Raw genomic sequence first — 21,950 nt, 5'->3', positions numbered from 1 at the left:
AGCTAAGCGTGTCTACTGTTGGTGCAGCCTGAAAAGACACAGGCATAAAGAAGAGCAACGACACCAGACGGTAATTAAGTTTATACAGTAACACTGGCTGACAGCGCCGGTTGGTAAATGGCAACAGGCAGGTTATAGTCTACATGCAGACATTGTGTAGAAAGGAGGAAAGTCATGCAAGGGAGGATTATTCAACAATACGCAAGTATTTCATCTTCATATTGTCCTTTGCCTTTTATTTAATAAGAAAAAAGGGAGACTACAATGGCTCACATAGTCCAACTAACAAATAAAGACCTCTGTTAAAGATATTGGCAATCCCAGGGCCTAAAGGAATTCAAGCAGCGGAAGTTAAAAAAATGTTTTTGGCTTTGCCCTCACTTCCCAGGGAATCTGTAGTTTTGTGATCTTTGATTACGCCCTATCTGTATCACAGCTCTCTGTACCTATCTGTACCTGGTGGTCAGAGATGATCTGATCTCCTCCCTTAGTACGGCAGGCCAGGGTGGTTTCCTGTAGAGGTGGGTGCTGTTTTGTTTATTAGATCCCGCATATAAGTGAGATCACATGGCTTTTGTCTTTCTCTGCCTGACTTATTTACTTAGCATAATGCCCTCAAGGTTCATTCATGTTTTCACAAATGCCACGATTTCATTCTTTTTCACAGCTAAATAATGTTCAATTATATATACACCACATTTTCTTTATGTATTAATTCATCAATGGATACTTATGTTGTTTCCATATCTTGACTAAATATTCCATTGTGATTGTGTGTGTGTGTGTGTGTGTACTAGGTTGTCAGAAAAGTCATGATGTATTTTTTCTATGTTTTTCGTTGCAAAAATGTGTCATGACTTTTCTGACAACCCAATATTTTCTTTCTTTATCCAATCATGCATTGGACACTTAGGTTGTTTCCAAAAATGTTATTTGATTTCCTTTTTATTGTGGTGAAAAACATGACATTCAATTTACCATCTTAACCATTTTTAAGTGTACAATTCAACAGTATTAAGTCTATTCACATCGTTGTGTACCAGATCTCTAGAACTTTGTCATCTTGAAAAACTGAAACTCTATATCTATTGAACACTAATTCCTCCTTCCCCCGTCACCAGCCCTAACCTTTATAACTTTCTGTTTCTATGCTGTGACTACTTTAGATACTTCATATGAGTGTAAACATACAGTATCTGTCCCTTTGTGATTAGCTTATTTGCTTAGCATAATGTCCAAGGGTCATCCATGTTGTAGCATGTGACAAGACTGCCTTCTTTTTTAAAGTCTGCATAATATTCCACTGTATGCATACACCGCATTTTCTTGTGTTTTTTTTTTTTTTTTTTTAGCTGAGCCATCCTGCTACCTGATGGCAGCTCAGCGGCTGCTCAGCTCGGGCTGGACTCGAACCGCTGTTGCTCAGAGNGCTGCTCAGCTCGGGCTGGACTCGAACCGCTGTTGCTCAGAGCTCAAACTCTTGAGCGAGCTCTTAACCAACTGAGCCACTCGGCCGGCCCTACACCGCATTTTCTTTACCATTCATCCATTGATGGACCTCTTGGCTACTGAGTATAAAGTTGTCATGTCCTCTTCGAGATAATGCAAATATCTCTTTGAGCCCCTGCTTTGAATTCTTTGGATATGTACCCAGAAGTGAGACTGCTGAGTCACATAGTAATTCTATATTTGGCTTTTTGAGGAACCTTCATACTGTTTTCCGTAATGGCTAGACCGTTGTACATTTTTACCAACAGTGTACAAAGGTTCCAATTTCTCTACAGCTGCATCAACATTTATTATTTCCTGTTCTTCTGACAGTGGCCATCCTAATGGGTGTGAGGGGATAACTCCAAGACCACAGAATTTAAAATTTTCAGTTTAATTATGTAATTACATGTTGGACTCCAACACTGGAGAGTCCTGGAGTTTCTTCTTCAGGGACTCATAGAGTGCCGGCATATGACAACCATATTTGTCAAATTTACCGATGAATGAATGAACAAATGGGAAGGAGGGGAGAAAGGATGGACTAATAAGATTTAACAAAGAATAAGTACAGTATAGTGTGGTTACGGGCATTTGGTCTTTTTCTGACAAGTTCAGTCGACGCTTCTGCTCAAGTTGGGGAAGTGGATTTACTAGTATGTGCTTCTAAAGATGACTCTCGATTTTCAAGAAGCAAAGAGAAGGTAGGAACCGTAATTCTTGATATTTAGACTGTGAGTGAGTGGCAATGAACACTTAAACCAATATTCCTCAAGTTTATTAGGAATCAAGTATAAATTCCTGGTGCATATCAATATTCTTTTTTTTTTTTTTTAAAGATTTTATTGGGGAATTGGGGGAGGGGAACAGTGCTGGGGAATCGGGGGAAGGGGAACAGACAAGTTGCTGTTGTTTCGTTTTTCAGTCTAGTTGTGGAGGATGTTGCTTCACTGGCCCAAGCTAGCACCATTATTGCACTCTTCCTGGGCGAGGCAGATCAGTTGCCGGCTTCTGGATGGCTGCTCACGCTGGCTGCTGGCTACACACGGTAGCTCATGGCAATCCACTGCAGCAGGGGCTGCAGCATACGCTGTCACCGGTGACTCACAGCAGCCCAGCTCCAGGTCGAGCTGTTTGTTCAGCATCTTAGTTGTAGAGGCCAGTGTCACTGGCCCTCATATGTGGGATCCGAACCAGGGCCCTTTGGCATCCCAAGCCAGTTCTTAACCAACGCGCCACTCGGCAGGCCTTCAATATTCTTGAAGAGAAATCACAAGACTTGATTCAGATTCCAATCCCATCAGGGACTTAAAAATGATTGCCAAATAAGCACACCATGTGCCAAGCAAGCAGGAAGTAGATGATTACCCAGTAAAAGGAAAAAGCCAGAGGATTAGAAAGCTTAGTGTGACCTGCAGAAACCTGTCTAGTTATTTAAAGGGACATGTTATCTTGAAAAATAAAATTGAAAGGCAGGTAAATGAAAGAGCTTATTTATACAGTGAGTAGTAAGATAAATTTTTCCATGCAACTATAGGTGTACAGTTTATAAAACAAGTTTCATTGAATGAAGAGAACAATTTAATGGGTCAAGATCTTACTAAGCACTCAACTATTATTTGTTTGCTTGTTTGTTTATTATTTACAATACTGGGATAGGTAGGCCTTGAGGTTTTTTTTAAAGTTTTACATACCATCAATAGCAAGCATCTGCTGGGCACTGGTTAATGGCATATCCTTAACTCATGAAAGTCATGACATGCAGTTACCATCCTCTTTTTCAAAATGTCCATGCCACATTAAAATCAGGATGTTAGTCTATCTGGCTATTCCTTTGACCTTTGCTTTATGTGTACATTGCAAACAGTAATGGGATAAAAAAACATGCCTTTTGTATTCTTTGCATTTAGAATTGCACTGGACTTTTGAGGCATGGGGTAAGGTAGAAGTTCCCATTAATCTCAAAGAAATAAACTTTAGAGCAGTCATGGCAACAATCCACACCCATCCCATCCACAGTAAGTGGGAGGCTTCAATCGCTTTCCCAAACATGTGATCTGAAAGTTGTTCTTAAACACGGGGTTTGCTTGTTTGGGTACCTGGACACCTCAGGGCAAACTGGGATAGCTCTCAGCAAATCAGAAAAGCACTTGGGCATCTGAGATTTCTGCTAAGCATTTTTTCCCCTTTTATTGTGGATTTTAAATGTCTTGCAGAAAGAATTCATAAACTCCTGTGGAAAATTATTCATAATTAGAGAAAACTCTCCTATACTTTAGTAGAAGTTTTTTAAACAAAAACATTCAGGGCTTTAGTCTACTGCAGTGATTCCTAGTTATTCTGAAGTCACCAGATCTACTTGAGATGAATCAAGTTATAGACACCCTTCCCCAAAAGTGCTCAGACACACAAAACATAGTATGACATTTCATTGGTTTGTTGATACCCAAAGAAGCTCATTAAGATCCAGAATTCTCAAGGGTTAAATAATTTGCACATGCAACATACTTATTTCCAATGTTCTCATTAATTACCCTCTATCTTTTAAAAGTTTATTAAATGAATCATACACATAGCACACAGAATAAATGCGTACTGTTTAAATAATAAAATGAATAAGCATGTATATACTATCCAGCTTAATAAAACACCACCAGTACCTTTGGATGTCTTCATGCTATATAACAGTGACCAACACTGCATTCCCTCTGTGGTATACTAAGACCTTTTCGAATACCTCATTTCATGTAATGGGAAACTGCTTAGGGTTAGTGACTTAAGCATGACCTCTACCTCATAGCATTTGTCTCCTTTCATGGTTGTCTGTGCCTCCTAAAATTCTTAAGCAGCTCTTGAAATATAACATGTAGTTAAACCTGGATTCTCTACCAATTCTTGTCAGTCTTGTTTCAGATACACAATCAATGGCTCAAATCAAGATAACTTCCTCTAGCTTAATCAACACACACACACATTCATTCATTCATTCATTCTCTCTCTCTCTCTCTCTCTCTCTCTCTCAACCCCTTTTCCCCTTCCTCTCCCTCTCTCCTTCTTTCCCTCCCCACTCCCTTCTTTTTCTCTCTCTCCCTTTCTGAAGGGGGAAACACTCTGTCAGTGAAGGATAAATTAGTACAATTCCTTTAGATGGCAATTGTGCAACATGGCAAAATGTAAGATGCACATACTTTTTGATTTAACAACTTTACTCTTAGGAAATTATTAGGTTAATTTTCACAATTCTGTGGAATGTTATATAGGAAATGATATTCATAACCAATACTGAATTCTCCAAAGTTCCATATCTAAACCATATAGCCTGCTATATACACAATATGTCCTTGCTGCGATTTTTTTTTCATATCCTTGACAATAAAATTAGATCTTCTGATATCAGTGGCATCACCACCCTCAGACTGAATATTTGTCATAAACTTTTCCTTCTTCTTCTTTGTTCCATCACATGAATTGCCAAGCTCTGTCAGCTTTGCTTTCGCTGTATACTGTATTCAGTTATTTTCTCTAAACTATTAAACTCTCCAGTTAGATTCCTACACAATCTTTTATCTCACCTAGTTATCCACTTTTGTCAAACTCACAGTCTCAAGTCACAAATCTCATCATGTCATTCTCCTAAATATGTGATAGATCCCACTGCCTGAGAAGAGAGTCTCAAGTGCTGGCTTCAAAATCTTCTTCAGCCTGAAGCAGCTGCCCCTTCTTTCCCTAACCATTGGCTTCCAGGCAGCTAATGCTGCAGCCTAGCTGTCTAGCCCATTGCAGTGGACAGTGTCTACCTGCAATTCCACATACGAATAACCCTGTGTGACATGCCCATTTCCACCTATTTTCATGTTTCTAAATTCTACTCATTCTACAAAGCTCAACAAAAACTCTATCTTCCCTGTGATATCATTCTACACTAAAATGAAACATTCCTCTTCTAGACTTCCCAAATATTTTACACCTCTGTGTATAGTACTCACTTCTTTCTGCCATATACTACAGATTGTCACATACATGCTGACCAAAATCAATTTTCTAGTTATTTTTGTATCTTCCTTACAAGCACAATGTTTCATACACAGCAGGCATTGAGTAAGTATTTGTAAGCATCAATTAATAATGGCTCACATTTTTTCATGTCTTTCCTTAGATCCATACATTTTTATAAGACTTTGAATGCTTAAATAAAATAAATGTGAACAATCATTTTAAATTCAACGCATTTTTTTCAAGCAAAGAAGACCGAACAGTTACCTTTTCAACATCTGAGAGAGAAGTGAGTGATTGACTTTGAAGAACCTCTGGTGCGGTGAATGCTCGAAGATCCTGATTGGAAATATTTTCATCCGTAAATGACACACTACCAGATGGCAGCAACAGCAGAGACCACGGAGAAATGATGAAGCCCAGGGCAGCAGGATCAGCGATGCTTACTGGTTGTAACCGCACAGAATAAAAAAAAAAAGATAACTGCTTAGAATTATAATCTGAGGAACTAGACATAAAAGAATATTGGAGCCCATTCATACCTAAGGTGAGCACACAGTTACATACACTAAATCAACATGCTATGAAAGATGGGTTCGTACATCCACTACTGCTAGCATTAACAACAATGGCTTGATTTGGCTTCATCTTTCAAAACCTAGACGGTAGAGCTTAGACACACACACACAAATAATGATTAGTTCTTAAACTTTGCGGGGGGTGGGGGGGAGACACTCATGGATTCCTTTGAAAATCTGGTGAAAACTACTGGGTTGTCAGAAAGTCATGACGTATTTTGTCTGTTTTTCAAAGGTCATTTATTTACATAAAGAACAAAGATTAATCAATGATATATTGCCCATTTTGTTCGATAACCTTTTGCCATCTTTCAGGAGCTTCATAATTCCTCATTCATAGAAGGACCTGTCTTTATTTGCGAGAAACTGAACAAGGTGCTGATTTACAGCCTCATCTGAATTGAATGATATACCAAGCAAGGAGTTTTAAAGAGAGCGAAACAAGTGGAAGTCTGATGGCACAAGGTCAGGTGAGTATGGTGGGTGTGGAAACACATCCCATCCAAGCTGCAATGATTTTTGACGGGTGATCAAACTTGTGTGTGGTCTCGTGTTGTCACAATGGAACACAACTCCTTTATAATTAAAAAGCTCTGGACGTTTCTGAATGATGGATTCGTTCAAACTGTCCAATTGCCGACAGTACACGTTCGAATTGATTGTTTGGTTCCTTGGTAGGAGCTCGAAAAACACGACACGTTTAAAATCCCACCACACTGAGAGCATAACCTTCCTCTGATGAATGTCTGCTTTCCATGTCGTTTGAGGTGAATCATCATGTTGGGGCCAAGATCGTTTGCGCACCACATTGTTGTAAACAATCCACTTCTCATCATCACCAGTTATCAGTCACTTCAAGAAAGGATCATTTTCCTCACGTTTAATGAGCATATTGCAGGTGTTTATACGCGCCATCAAATGAACTTCTTTGAGTTCATGTGGAACCCAAATATCAAGCTTGCTTACGTATCCCAGCTTCTTCAGGTGGTTGTGAACGCTTGAATGATGGCTGTTCAATGTTTCTGCAATCTCTCGTGTCATGTAACGTGGGTTTGACTTGATCAATGCCTTTATTTTGTCATCATCAACCTTGGTGAGCCTCCCTGACTGAGAAGCGACATTGAGATTAAAATCACCAGCATGGAATTTCGTGAACTATCAATGGCACTGACGTTCTTATAGAGCATAGTCACCATAAACTATGCAACTTTTCACAAACTTGATGCGCGTTCTTCCCTTTATGGAAGTAAAACAGTAAAATAAGGCCAAAATGCACAGTTTGGTCTTCCATCTTCAACTTGTAAAATTTCCAAAACTCAACCAAATCGCTCAATTTTTTTTTTAGAATGAAGCTAGAACGGTCAGCTGCCAAATGACATAGCAATAACATAGATGCGAATGACTCTAGTACTTCCAAAAATGAACAAGTGCCATCTGTCGCAAACATGCGTCATGACTTTTCCGACAACCCAATATGATCTCTTTCAATGAAGCTGCCTATAAAAACAAAACTCTGTATACAAGAGGGGTTCATGTGCCTTTTTATAGCCCATTTATGAACCCCAGGTTAAGATTTCCTGATTTAGATTATCGTGTTCTGATACTGATAGAAAATAATTCCTTTTGGTAATTCATCGGGTTTGGAAATAGTAAAGTTTCCAACTACAGTGAAAGTCTCTCTTTTTTGTGTGTCAAAAGATATATTTGTCTGAACTCAAATTTTGTCTTGTTTGTATTTGCTCATTGTTTCACTAGAAATCCAGGGAGCTTCTATGTTATCAAATGTGATCACTGGGGTCTCTAATTTTATTGTTTGTGTGTATGGGTGCCTAAGAACTCACATTTAAGAGTATTAAAAAAAATTCCTTAAGATATCAACAGTCCTCCTTCCAAAAGTAAAGCTATATATATTACGCTCAACAAAACAGACTTATGAGAAGGAACTTTATGTTGTCCCCTCATCTGAAAAAGAAGCTAATATAGGTTTTAAGATAAATGCTAAGTGAATTGGATTATAGACTCTGGAAACTGCTATAGGTGAGTCACAAAAGTCCTATGACTGCCAATGCCATTATTATTCAATCTGAATGAATTATACTGATATCTCTCTAAGTCAAATCCTAAGAAATTAACAAAAGTCTATGGAACAGTTTATCAAACACACAGTATCTATCAAACACAGTATGTGTTTCTGAAAACTACTTTTATTAGAACCAATTCATCCATCCTTTCTGACTTTTTAACCTCTACCTAGGTCCAAGATTCTGATAATCAGAATTTGATTTCTATCAATAAAAAGTATTAAAATTATTCCTCCTTTGAATACTAAAAAACCAACTCTATATGTTCTCCTGCATTTTTATGAATCTGAAACATGTCTTTAATAACTATGTCTAGGAAGAAAAGAAGTGTTTAAATGCATCTTTTAATCAGTCAGCATATCTGATGTTGCACTGAAGCTGAGTTCCAGACCAATGGTCCTCACAAGTACGGCCCATCCACACATCAGGCTGCTAAAGCCATAGCTCACAATTCTTATGGCAAAATATGTTTCAATAAAACAGAAACTGTTGAAGGTGAAAGCAATCCCTAATTGCTTATCACTCTAAAATTAGTAAGAGATTTATTCGCTTACTTACCAGCACAACCAAAGTCAGCAAAACTACACCTATACCTTTTAACTTTTGCTTTATACAACAGATTTTTGTTTGTGTTTGTTTTTACTGAACATCTACAGCACACCACAATCTAAGCACTATACATATGTAAACATAATCTTCCAACATTACAGGTCATTTGTTCTTAGAGTCTATAGTACTATTGGGGAGAAAAAATGAACACATAAATAAATACAAGATAGAATGTATAGGTATCTAATAGAGTAAAAGAGAACACAAAAGGGGTTCAGAAGACAGAAAAGGGATTCGACTATAGTAAAGAGAGAACTAATTTCTTTTTTTATATGTGGCCCTTTAAATGAGTAACATTTGACCATGGTTATAAAGGGGAGATTCCAAAGAAAAGAAACAGTCAAAGCAAGGGCATGTGGACAGGAAATTATTAAATTTGTACATGGAACAGCAGGAATTTTGGACAGAAGAGTGGTGGAGGGCAGTAAGAAACAGAATTACTAAGGTGGCTCATATTTTTGCTTGTTAAAACACACACACACAGAAGGGACACAAATATTTTCATTGTTTTCAAATGTGATTTTTAAATGTCTTATAATAAAGCTAAAGCAGCTGTGACAACAAACTACATTGCTGTCAAATTCCCCAAACACACACATGACACTTAAGTACTGGATCCTTTAGAAAACAGTCAAACCACAAACTACATTTTAAAATAATTGTAAAGTGCTATGCAAACATACAAGTGAGGAAATTTAGAATCGTGGCTAGAATCAGTCTGATTCACTCTCATCATCTAACTGAAAGGAATTTAAAGCAAATGTATTCAAAATCCTTTAAAGAACACTAACAAAAGAATATTTAAAAATGGAACTCCAGAAGCCTATAATTTTATGTCCTATGATGTTTTAGTTGTGTGATGATTATCCTCAAGAATGCTATTATTATGAAAGAGTAAATCTGATGTCAACTGATTATAGTAGTCAAATAATTCTATTTATAGACTTTACCAACATTCCACAGAAAAAGTTGTCTAAACAGAATTTCAAACAGCTAGTGGCAAAGTTAGAAATAAACAGAAATCTGATATGCAAAGAAACATCTTAGAACTTCTTTCCAATTTTCCCTTAAACTAAGACCCATCTCCACACATTTGTTTCCCCTGAGAGATCTTGCCATTTCCTTTAAATTGTCCCCTTCATTTAATTTTTTGGCCTTCCAATTATGGTATAAAAATTAGGGAAATGATCAGAACTGGGTAACAAATATGATAAAGGAACACTAATCAAAAGTATTAGGAAATCATCTAAGGACTTACAACAATGAAACCATTTTGACCTGAAAAACTCCTTTGCCTATTTAGGCACATATAGAGAAATTGTAGTCTTCCCATTTTATTTGTGTTATTAGCGTTCTTGGCAAAAATCTATGCAGAGGCAACTGTTCCAAATTCTGAAGGATTTGATGAAGTTACAATACAATACAGAATATTCTCAAAAATTCAGTTCATATGTGCATAAAAATATATATGTTGTTAAATCAATCATCTGGTATAACAATGTACAAAAACAAATGGTTTAGAATATTTCCCCTGCATTTTAACATTTTCTTGATAGCAAAGCTTTGTGGTAAATTATTTAAGGCTCACTGGAAATTACAGTACAAACTACAGATTGATTCCCAATTAAAATTTTATTAATGCCTCATCAATTTTGTTACTACTTTAAAAAACTTCAGTTTCTCTAACAGGAAACAGAATAGCAATCCCTTTTTGAAAATAAAATTGTGTAGATGATTGATTGGAATTAAGACATCCATATAATGTAAATTGATAATGATAGTGTCTTCAAAGGCATTTTACATCATGTAAATTTTCTTGATATAGCCAATCATTCACCAGCATTTCATAAACTCCTACAAGCCTTTGGTCCTCAAGAATCATGTTCTTGTGTAGTAGGTCCCAGACCTTGCTAATCATACAAATCTCTAAACTCTTGATTTAGAGATTTGGAAAGATATTAAACTGTCAGCTTCATTTCATTCCTTTTAATATCTGACTTCATTAATTTAGTATGTAGTCTAATTTAATTAAGAGGGACAGTATCATACAACAGTTAGAAGTACAGACTGAACCCAGAGTCCCTTTATTTGAATTCCTAGGTTTGACATTTACCACTTATAATCTTAAATAAGTTCGTTATCTTCTCTGTGCCTCAATTTACTCATCTGTAAAAATAGTTCTTATACCATACATAAGGTTGTTAAGAAGATTAATGGAAAAAGCACTTAGAAATGCTCCTGGCACACGGTTAAGCGCCATACAAAAGTGGTAGCGATTACTATTTAATAAAACTTTTCTCTAAAGATACTAGATGTACACAATACATCAAGTAAAAGTCACTGCTTAAGTTCATTCTCAATCACCTACTTAGCTTTTCTCCCCCAATGGAAGACAAGGAGTATACAATACATAACAAATACTAAGTTTCAGAATATTAGATCAAATTCTCAAACTACTCTATTTTAAATCTTCAGGAAATTTTTGTTTTTTTGGGGGGAGGCATCTCTTACCTAGAAGTCATATTATAAACACAGATGACTTAATGTACAAAGCATCCTAAAATAGTACTGATTTTTCCACTTTAATTCCTTGGGTAATGTATCTTCTGTCAGTGTTCTATTTCTTATGTGGTATTACTAGTTAGCACAGATTCTCAATTTAGAAAAACTGGTTTAAAATTTTCTAATCAAGCCAATTGACTAGTGCTTATTAACTAACTACATATATGAAATAGGTTTTTTAGTGTACCTAGTCACTATCTTCAGGTATAACACAAATTATCAAATGAAGATATTTATTTGAATGTATATATATCGACTACAGTATCAGCATATAGTTTCAGAAAAAATGTATTTGTAATAGAAGTTATAGCATTTCAATAACATGAAAAAATGCAAACTTGTCATTCCAAACTGATATATTTTATGAGCTTTTCTTCACCAGAATAGGAGACATTTTTATTTCTTATAATGTACTTAGTCACACAAACACATTCCTTTTTTTTTAACATTAACCACATGCAAACCACCAATCCAAGACACAACCCCTGAAATCTCAATGTGGCTTCTGATCACTTAGGCGTCTAGTAGTTTTGTTTTGTTATGTACTTGCAGACTCGAAGTAATTCTAAACCATGCATCTTGGTAACAAAACACTAATAAGGTCTGAGTTTAATAAAAGAGATATACAGACAATCTATATGAGTAAAACTAATTGGTTATGGTTATTAAAAGCAACAGGGCTTAAATGGCTGGACAATATGGACAGAATGAAGCAAGTCTCTAAGAATTTTCTTTCTTCTTCAGCAAACTCCTTGGCCACCTGATCCAAACAGCATGAAAGAAATAGTAGCAGTTCCTTTCATTTCTTCTTGGCATTCTTATCATATTCTGAGGAATCTGACCACTTTATTCTTTTGATATATTAAGTTCCTCCTCTTTGATTTTCCTTTGGTTTCCACTTTCCCCACTAACCTTCTGTATTCTCAACATTAAAAAGTATACACCCCAAAACTGCATGCCAGAAGACTCAACAAAATGTTTTTGTAACTGTTTTCACACATTTCTCCTAGAATATATGGTTTACGGATAGGAATTATGAATTTCCTAAAGATCAGGTACAATGCCATTAAAATAATGCAATTGAAATACTTGAAGAAATGTTTACAATTCCAACTCTATTCCACAGGTCTATAACCTCTCAAAGGGGTCCTTCTGCTCTGCTCTGACAATAACTTACAAATTTAGATTCTGCTGATCACACAAATGAAAAGGGTTATTCATTTCTCCATTATGAAGAAAAATGAAATTTTCTTTTAACTTTCAAACACCAGGAACTCTAAATTATTCATCCAGAGAATACTCTGGCTCTTTATTTTGTTCTCCAACCTTTATTACTTTTAGTTATTTTTTTAAGTATGATTCAAAGGAAGTGCCAGTTTGTTAACTGTTAATATTGAAATGAAATTATTCACAAAGCATCTGACTTTGGGGCCTTGTGGGTACTTAAGAAAGCACCAGGCCTTTCCTAAGTCACTGAGGAGTTTCATGTGAATTCTGGAGAAGGGGCACAGACAGCATTGTGCACAGCGTTTTATAGAAAAGCTTCCTGGGAATTCAGATGTGCACACCAATCTACCCAACAAGCACCTAAAGACTACTGCCCTGGTCCTTATTAGGGGCCATAAAATGGTATCATAGCTAAATTAAGTTGCTTCTTGACCTTGTCCTCGCTACATTTCTGTTATTGACTGATACCAAAGAACATGATGAAATGGGGTATCTATATCCTTACAGCCTTCCTTAATGCTTAAAAAAATTATTTTTCAGCATAGGAAGCCCCAAGTGATGCATTTTACAGGAGATATGACAAGCCAGAAAGTGTTACAAGTAATTGCTTCATCCAAATTATAATAAAGTCATTTTGGATTAGAAAGGCAAAATGACTAGCAGAAATTACTTTAAACGAGAAGTGAGACCTAAAGAGCTCGTCTCTATAAGGAGGAAGCTGAATAAATGATACCAAACTCAGGACGCCATTGTGCATTATTAGAAATTAATTGCCTTACCCACCTCAAAAAATTTATCTTTATTTGGCTTTTTTATCTTACTCCCAAAGCAAAGCAAGCTACAAATGAATTTCCTACACATTTTGTTTCTTCTTTGACACTTTCTATAAATCCAATTAATACCTATTGTATCTCCTCAAGCTTTGGGGTGAGCACTTTGATCACTTCCACCCTGAGCCGTATATGAATGTGTCATTAAGCTACAACCAGTACCCAGAAAAGATCCTGGGATTAGTACCAATTTCTATTTCCCCAAGGAAGGTCCAAACTTTGACAGCAAAACTATTCCACATGTGTGTAGTATGCTAGGCTGCAGACTTTTAAAAGACAAATTTGCTTGAAGGTGGGTTCCTTCTTAAATACACCAGTCATATCTTATTTGACAAACCTATTCAAGCAGTTGTAAAAATGTTAATCGTAAATGGTAAAGTCTATTTAAAAACATGATTTTATTACTAGCTTAACAGTTTTGTCTAAGCAACTTTGGAACCAAGTGCTAAGCTTCTTAAAGCACTGGGCATTTCTTTCGCCACCTAGCAACTTCATGACGGCCTCTGTAGATCATGTAGCTGCCACATTGTATTTTGCCGGACAAAATAAACTATAATTGGGGTAATTCGCAATAAAATTAAATTTCATGGTAAAGGTCCTTTATAAAGCAGCAGGTTTTTGTGTTTTTTTTTCCCCCCCAATACAGACAAAGTTTCAAGTTAAAGGAGATCTTCACTTACTCCTGCTATCTGCATAAAGCCAGGGGTAAAAATAACAAAATTTAAAATGACCTCAGCAACTTCTCTTTACTTTCAAGGGTTTGGAATCTATACAAAGCATAAAAAACTAATAATATCAAGGGTGATTGGCAGTTAGTTATTGCATTTTTGGAGAATTGGATAAAAAGGTCAGTAAAGATTAGTATATATTTTCAGTTTCCAGAGGAAGAAAGAAATATATAGTTTTCTACAGAGAAACTTGCTTTATTCTGGACAACATGATTCCACATAATCCTCATCTGTAGCTACATATGAAAAATATTTTTGTGATCACTAATGACAATCTCTCCTACTCTTCAGATATCAATCCCCTATTTACATTGTAAAGAACTTTTCCTTCTCAAAGAAAAAAAATGGGGGTAAGGAGGCTTATTTGAATGGTAAACTATTTCATTTTTCAAAAAGAAATATTAAGGATACATTTCTTGTAGACATGTTAACCATGACTGATGCATATCACCCTGAAAAAGTAAAAGTCTTGCAGCGTTATTTACAATATTCAAGATATGGAAGCAACCTAAGTGTCCATTGATAGGCGATTGGATCAAGAATATGTGGTACATTTATATAATGCAATATTATTCTGCCAGAAAAAAAAGAATAAAATCTTACCATTTGAGACAACATGGATGGAACTAGAGGGTATTATGCCAAGTGAAGTAAGTCAGACAGAGAAAGACAAATACCGTATGATCTCACTTATATGTGGAATCTAAAGAACAAAATAAATGAACAAACAAAACAGAAACAGACTCATACATACAGAGAACAAACTGATGGTTGTCAGATGGGAGGGGAATTGGAGGGCTGCGTGAAAAAGGTGAAGGGATTAAGAAGTACAAATTGGTAGTTACAAAATAGTCACAGGGTTGTAAAATACATAGGGAACATAGTCAATAATATGGTAATAACTATGGTAGTAACTTATCGAGGGAGTCACTTTGTAAATTATATAAATGTCTAACCACTATGCGGTCCACCTGGAACTAACAAATAATATTCAATGTCACCTGTAATTGAAAAATTAAAATTAAAAAAAAAGTAAAAATCTTAACTTGTTACTAAATTATACAAGGCATAAAGCCACCTTTTAATTTCTATATTTGAGAGGAAAAAAGACTGAAGTAATTGTAAAGCATTTTCTTTAAAAAGCTTAATTATATGGGAATAAATCTGTCAGAATGTTGAGTAAAAGAAAGCAGACACAAGAGTTCACGTTACATAATTCTATTTGCATGATATTTAAAATCAAGCAAAACTTAATCTATGTGGCATATCATAATAATGATTACTCTTGGTAACCTAGAATTGACTGACTACGAGGGAGCACGAGGGTGCTTCCTGGGCGCTGGAAGCACCCAATGGTGGCGATGGTGGTGGTCATATGGGTGTATACATTCGTGAACTTCATCAGGCTGTACAATTACAAACAAGGCTCTTTACTGTATACATTATACATCAATGTTTTTTTTAAATCCCTGTCAATATACAAATTAAAACTATAAGTATAGTGAGTAAAATTACATGTATCAGCAAGGATGGAGCTAGGGAGCATGACCTGTAGCAACTTTCCCTTTTAAACATATGACTCTTTAAATTTATAAAATGGTCTATTTGTAACATCTAGAGCCAAAAAAATTTCAAATTAAAAGACAATGTATTGACTGGGTATTTGTGGGGCAGGAGAGGTTTACTTTAAATGCTTCATACACTTGTTAAACAGCCCACATTATTCATTTTGAGAATGCTAGATAGTAAATTAATTTCATGTTTTATAGTTTGTTTCCAGAGAACAAATAGGGTAATTTTATCAGTTCAAACACATTGAGCTTGAAGGACCTGTTAATTCTGGCCTTGTGAATGCAGGGCAAGACGTGGCGTGCCAAAGACAACCGATGCACCCTGTTCATCAACAAAATTATGATTGTAGATAATTAGGAATGTAATATAGCTTAGTAAGGTTTTGGATTTTTAAAAGCTGCATACACTATACAAATATTTACGCAAAGCTTTTAATCCATAAAAATTTTCTATATTTCCTATAAAGGCTTAAAAAACACATCAGGAATTAAATGTGAAGTTCAGTGCTTTATCTTCCTTCTCAGGCATTCAGTTACTTATTTTCCTTTGGTTCCAACAGACTGGAAGTTTTACATTTTCCCTCTTGGGGTTTTGTAATAATTCTTAACCCATTTTAAGAATATTTGACTATGCTAACTCTAAAGTCAATATCCCTCCCATTCTCATGAACAAAATCAAACCCTTAAACCGTTTTAATTCCTATCATTTACATCAGTCTTATATGTTATTTGACTTATAATTTTGAAGTTAACATCATTATTAATAAAGTTTTATTCAGCTAATGTGCTTGTTTAGGTTTACCACCATGTTGATTCTTTTGCTTATCGTTCCTTCTTGAAGCTTTCTTCTTCCTTCTGGGTTAAATTTCCTTCTTTCTGAAATATATCTCTTAGTAATTTCTTTTTTTTTTTTTTTTTTTTTTTTTTTAGCTGAGCCATCCCGCCACCTGTTGGCAGCTCACGGCTGCTCAGCTCGGGCTGGACTCGAACCGCTGTTGCTCAGAGCTCAAACTCTTGAGCGAGCTCTTAACCAACTGAGCCACTCGGCCGGCCCTCTTAGTAATTTCTTCAATGAGGATTTCCTTGATGGTGATTACTCTGTTGTCATACGAAAATGTTATTGTTGTTTTTTTTTTTGCACCACAATAGAGCATATTCCAGTGCATAGCCATTAACCACATGTGGCTTTTGAGAACTTGAAATGTGGCTAAACATAACTGAGAAATTGAGTTTTCAATTTATCTTAATTTAAATTTTAAAATGAATAGTCAGTTATTGGAAAACTTTTAAGTATGCTTGGAACAACTTGAGTATATAAATCTACTTTATCATCTGTATATTTTATGAAATCTAATTTTTTGATGCAATTTAGAGTCTGAATCGAGATGCGCTGCTAGTGTAAAATAGATTTTGACTTAGTACAAAAGAGTGTATACCTTACTAATACTTTTTTATATTGATTACATATTGAAATATTTTTAACACATTGAATTAAATATTAAAATTAATTTCATCTGTTTTTTAAAATCTTTTTAATGTGGCTACTAGATAATTTTAAACTATATATATGATCTATATATTTATACTAGACAGTGTTGTTCTAGGTTGAGTAATATTCTTTGATGATTTTTCCTTTTTTATTTTAAAATAATTATGATGCATTCTTGTAGCAGTCTTAAGATAAAGTTCTATCAAGTTCTGATTCTACTGTTGCTGTTAAGTCTGCTATTAGCTTGGGTTTTCTTGGTAAGTAATCCATCCTTTTCCTGATTGCTTTAAATTTTTTCTCTTTATTTTGTTCTGTCCTTCTAATCCCACAAATCTAAGTGTGGATATGCTTTTATTTACCTTGTGACTTCAGTTTCTAGAATCTGAGGGTCTATGTACTTCATCAATTGCAAAACATTATCCACCATTATATTTTCACTCACTGTTCTGTTTCCATTCTCTCTAGTTTTCCTTCTGAAACTCGCATTAGAGGGATGCTGGACTTGTCATTCAATCCTCCATGAACCTGAACTCCCTTACATTTTTAATATCCAGGTGATTTCCTCAGCACTAGTGTCCAGTTTACTAATTTTCTCTTTAAATTGAAAAGAGAATATGTGTAATCTGTTGTTGACGCTCTCCACTGAAGATGTAAACTTAGTCACTATATGGTTCGTTTCTAGAAGTTTTATTTCTTTTTTTTTTTTTTCATTCTGCCTGTATTAATTTGCTAGGGCTGCCATTACAAATACTACAGACTGGATGGCTTCAACAACAGAAATTTATTTTCTCACAATTTTGGAATCTAAGAATCTAAGAGCAAGGTGCCAGTAGGGTTGGTTTTTTCTAAGGCCTTTCTTCTTGGCTTGTAAGTGGCCCCATTCTCCCTATGTCTTCACATGGACTTCCCTCTCTGTATATCTGTCCTAATTTCCTCTTTTTATCCTTTAAGGACATGGGTCACAATGGATTAGGGCCTACCCTAATAACTTAATTTCAACTTAATTACTTCTTCAAAGACCCTATCTCCAAATACAGTCATATTCTGAGGTACTGGGAGTTAAGACTTGAACATAGGAATTTTGGGAGAACAAAATTCAGCCTATAACACTGCCTATTAAAAAAAATCTTCACAGTGTCTTGAACTTTTTTATTTTCTTCTTCTATATCAAGTCATTATAATGTACTAAATTTAATGTACTAATTTAAATATACTAAGATGATTCTATTATTAAAATTAGATAATAGTTTTTAAAGGTGGAGAATCTACGGCTATTTGATTAATAAAGAGGAAAATCAGGCCGGCCGAGTGGCGCGATGGTTAAGAACTGGCTTGGGATGCCAGAGGCCCCGGTTCGGATCCCACATATGAGGGCCAGTGACATTGCCCTCTACAGCTAAGATGCTGAACAACGGCTCAACCTGGAGCTGGGCTGCCCGTGAGTCACCAGCGACAGCATAGGCTGCAGCCCCTGTGGCAGTGGGTTGCCATGGGCTACCGTGTGTAGCCAGCAGCCAGCGTGAGCGGCCAGCAGCCGCAGTGAGCAGCCGTACAGAAGCCGGTGACTGATCTGCCTCGCCTGGGAAGAGCGCAATGATGGTGCCAGCTTGGGCCAGTGAAGCAACGCCCTCCACAACTAGACTGAAGAACCAAAAAAAACAAAAAAAACAAAAAAAACCAACAGCAACTTGTCTGTTCCCCTTCCCCCAATTCCCCAGCACTGTTCCCATCCCCCCAATACCCCAATTAAAAATAAACAAATAAATAAAGAGGTAAATGAATCTCTGGTTCAAGAAAGGCAGGTTAAGCATCTGACTGGAAAATGTTTTCTTTTAAAAACACAGTTTCAAATTAATAAGGAAAAAGTTCAAGTGCTACATTTAAAAACTAAACAATTTTTTGAAAACATTTCATATATGTAGTTTTAAAAGTAGCTTTACTAAGGCAAAATTGATAGACAGTAACTGCACACACTGAAAGAGTACAATCTGATGTTCTGACATTTGTTAACTATGACCACAGTCAAGGCAGTAAACATATCCACCACCCAAGTTCCCTCATAACACTTTCGGAATCCTGCTTCCTAGCCCTCGTGTACCTCTCATCCCCAAGCAACCACTGATCTGCTTCATCATTATAGTTTGGTTTGCATTTTTTAGACTTTTACATTAGAATCATACAATAGGTATTATGTTTGTCTGATTTCCTTCACTCTGCATAATTCATTATTTTGAAATGAACCCACGTTGCTGCATTTATCAATAGCTCAGTCCTTTTCATTGCCGTGTAGTGTTGCATTATATGGATGTACCCATTTGTTTATGCATTCAATCTGTTAATAAACGTTTGGTTTGTTTACAGCTTTTGGTTACTGCAAATAAAGCCGCTATGAACATTCATGTACAGGTCTTTGTATGGACATATATTTTCACTTCTTTTGGGTAGGTACCTAAGAGTGCATATGGTAGGTATATATTTAACTTTTTAAGTAACTGTTAAACAGTTTCCAAAATGTAAAACTGTACTATTTTACATCTTCACTAGCAATGTACGAGTATAAGGGCTCCACTTGCCCCAAGTCCTTGCTAACTCTTGATATGGTCAGTCTTTTTAATTTTATACATTCTAATAGATTTGTATTAGTATCTCTGTGGTTTTAATTTGCATCTTCTTGGTGATAATGAAGAAGTTTATATTTCCCTGATGACTAATAATTTTGTGTATTTGAAATCTGAAACTGTATATCTTCTTTCTTTACTTTTCTTTCTTTTTTTTAAAGATTTTATTGGGGAATTGGGGGAGGAAAACAGTGTTGGGGAATTGGGGAAGGGGACCAGCCAAGTTGTTGTTCTTCAATCTTCGTTGTGGAGGGCGCCAGTTGCCATCTGGCTGCCCAGCAGCAGCTCATGGCCTGTAAGCTCAAGGTGCTGTGTTCAATCTTAGCTGCGGGTGGGCGTAGCTACCATCCCATGTGGGAGTCGAACCAGCAGTCTTGTTGTTAAGAGCACATGCTCTATCCACTGAGCCATCCCGATGGCACCTCAGCCAAGGTGCCAAATTCAGTCTTAGTTGTGAGTGGGCATAGCCCACCATCTTGTTGTCACACCAGCTGAGCCATCCTGCCACCTGTTAGCAGTTCAGTGACAGCTCAGCTCGGACACAGTATCACTGGCCCATGTGGGAATCGAACTGGCAGCCCTGTTGCTCAGAGCTTGCACTCTTTTTTTTTTTTTTTGCCAACTCTTAAACAACTGAGCCACTCAGCCGGCCCTGTATATCTTCTTTGGTAAAGTATATGTTAAAATCTTTTGCCCAATTTTGGGGTACTGTCTGTTTCTTACTACTGAGTTTTGAGAGTTCTTTATATATTCTGGATACAAGTCCTTTATCTGTTATATGACTTGCTAAATATTTTCTTCCACCCTTTGACTCCATCTTTCATTCTCTTAACAACTTGTTTAGAAGAGTAGATATTTTTAATTCTGATAAAGTTTACTTTATAATTTTTTTCTTTTATAAATCAAGCATTTGGTATCATATCTAAGAACTCTTTCCCTAACCTAGGGTCACAATTATGGTCTCCTATGCTTTGTTCTAGAACGTTTATAATTTTAAGTTTTATATTTAGATCTATGACCTATTTTGAATTAGTTTTCATATGTGGTGTGGGGTAAAAGTCAAGATTGGTGTTTTTATTTTTATTTTTTTGGACATGGATATCCAATTGTTACATCACCATTCAGTTCTAGAGGCTTTTTTGTAGATCCCACCAAATTTTCTATGTAGACATTCATGTCATTTTCCAATAAATACAGTGTTATTGCTTTCTTTCTAATCTGGGTTGCTTTAATTTTTTTTCTTGCTTTATTGCACTAGTTAGAACTTTGAGTACAATGTTGAATATAAGTAATGAGAACAGACATCCTTATTCTGATCTTGGGGGGAAAATTCAATGTTTCACTATTGAGTATGATGTTGGTTACAAATTTTTTGTATACGCCCTTTATCGGGTTGGTGGAGTTCCTTTCTATTGGCAAGCTTTCCTTTTTTAAGTCAGGAATGGATGTTGGATTTTATCAAATGTTTTTTCTGCATCTACTGATGATTATATAGCTTTGTGTCTATTTAAGTTTATATATATGGTGAATTATACTGATCGATTTGTGAATGTTAAACTAATCTTATACTCCTAGGATCTACTTGATTATGATGCATTATCATTTTATATATTGTTGGATTTAACTTGTTAAAAATTTTTGCATCAATGTTCATAAGGTACATTGGTCTATAGTTCTCCAATGTCTTTGTTTGGTTTTGGTATTATAGTAATGCTGTCCTCATAGAATTAGTTGGGAAATATTTCCTCCTTTTTAATCTTCTTCAAACATTTAATAGAGAATTGCTATTATTTCTTCTTTAAATTTTAAAAGTTCTGTAGTGAAGAAATATGGGCCTGGAATTTTCTTCATGGGACATTTTAAACTATATATTCAATCATCTTAACAGATGTAGGACAATTCAGGTTGTCTACTTTTTCTTGAGTGAACTTTTGGTAGTTTGTGTCTTTTCAGGTGTCCATTTCATGTAAGTTTATTAAGTTTTCCTACAACTTTATTGATAATTTTTCCTTATTATTCTTTTAGTGTCTGTAAGATATGAATATCACTTTTACCACCTGATATTTTTCTGAACATCCTGTTGCTATGCTCACAGAAGAGTTATCAATTTTAAAACTTTATTGTCATACATACATAAAGTGATTTTACAGCTCTAAATAGGTATTACTCATAAAGA

General features: G+C 35.7%; 1 protein-coding gene across 1 annotated transcript in view; it reads right to left on the bottom strand.

The window, feature by feature from the left end:
- Positions 1 to 21,950, bottom strand: part of PTPN13 (protein tyrosine phosphatase non-receptor type 13) — a 191,291-nt gene that overhangs the window by 118,537 nt on the left and 50,804 nt on the right. The window contains exon 3 of the mRNA XM_019668070.1: positions 5,749 to 5,927. Coding sequence (XP_019523615.1) covers positions 5,749 to 5,927 — 179 coding nt within the window. The remainder of the gene's footprint in view (positions 1 to 5,748; positions 5,928 to 21,950) is intronic.

Source organism: Hipposideros armiger, unplaced genomic scaffold (genome assembly GCF_001890085.2).
Source record: "Hipposideros armiger isolate ML-2016 unplaced genomic scaffold, ASM189008v1 scaffold_515, whole genome shotgun sequence".
In the NCBI taxonomy this organism is placed as follows: domain Eukaryota; kingdom Metazoa; phylum Chordata; class Mammalia; order Chiroptera; family Hipposideridae; genus Hipposideros; species Hipposideros armiger.
Note: the sequence above shows the minus strand (reverse complement) of the source record. Positions and strands in the feature narration are given on the sequence as shown.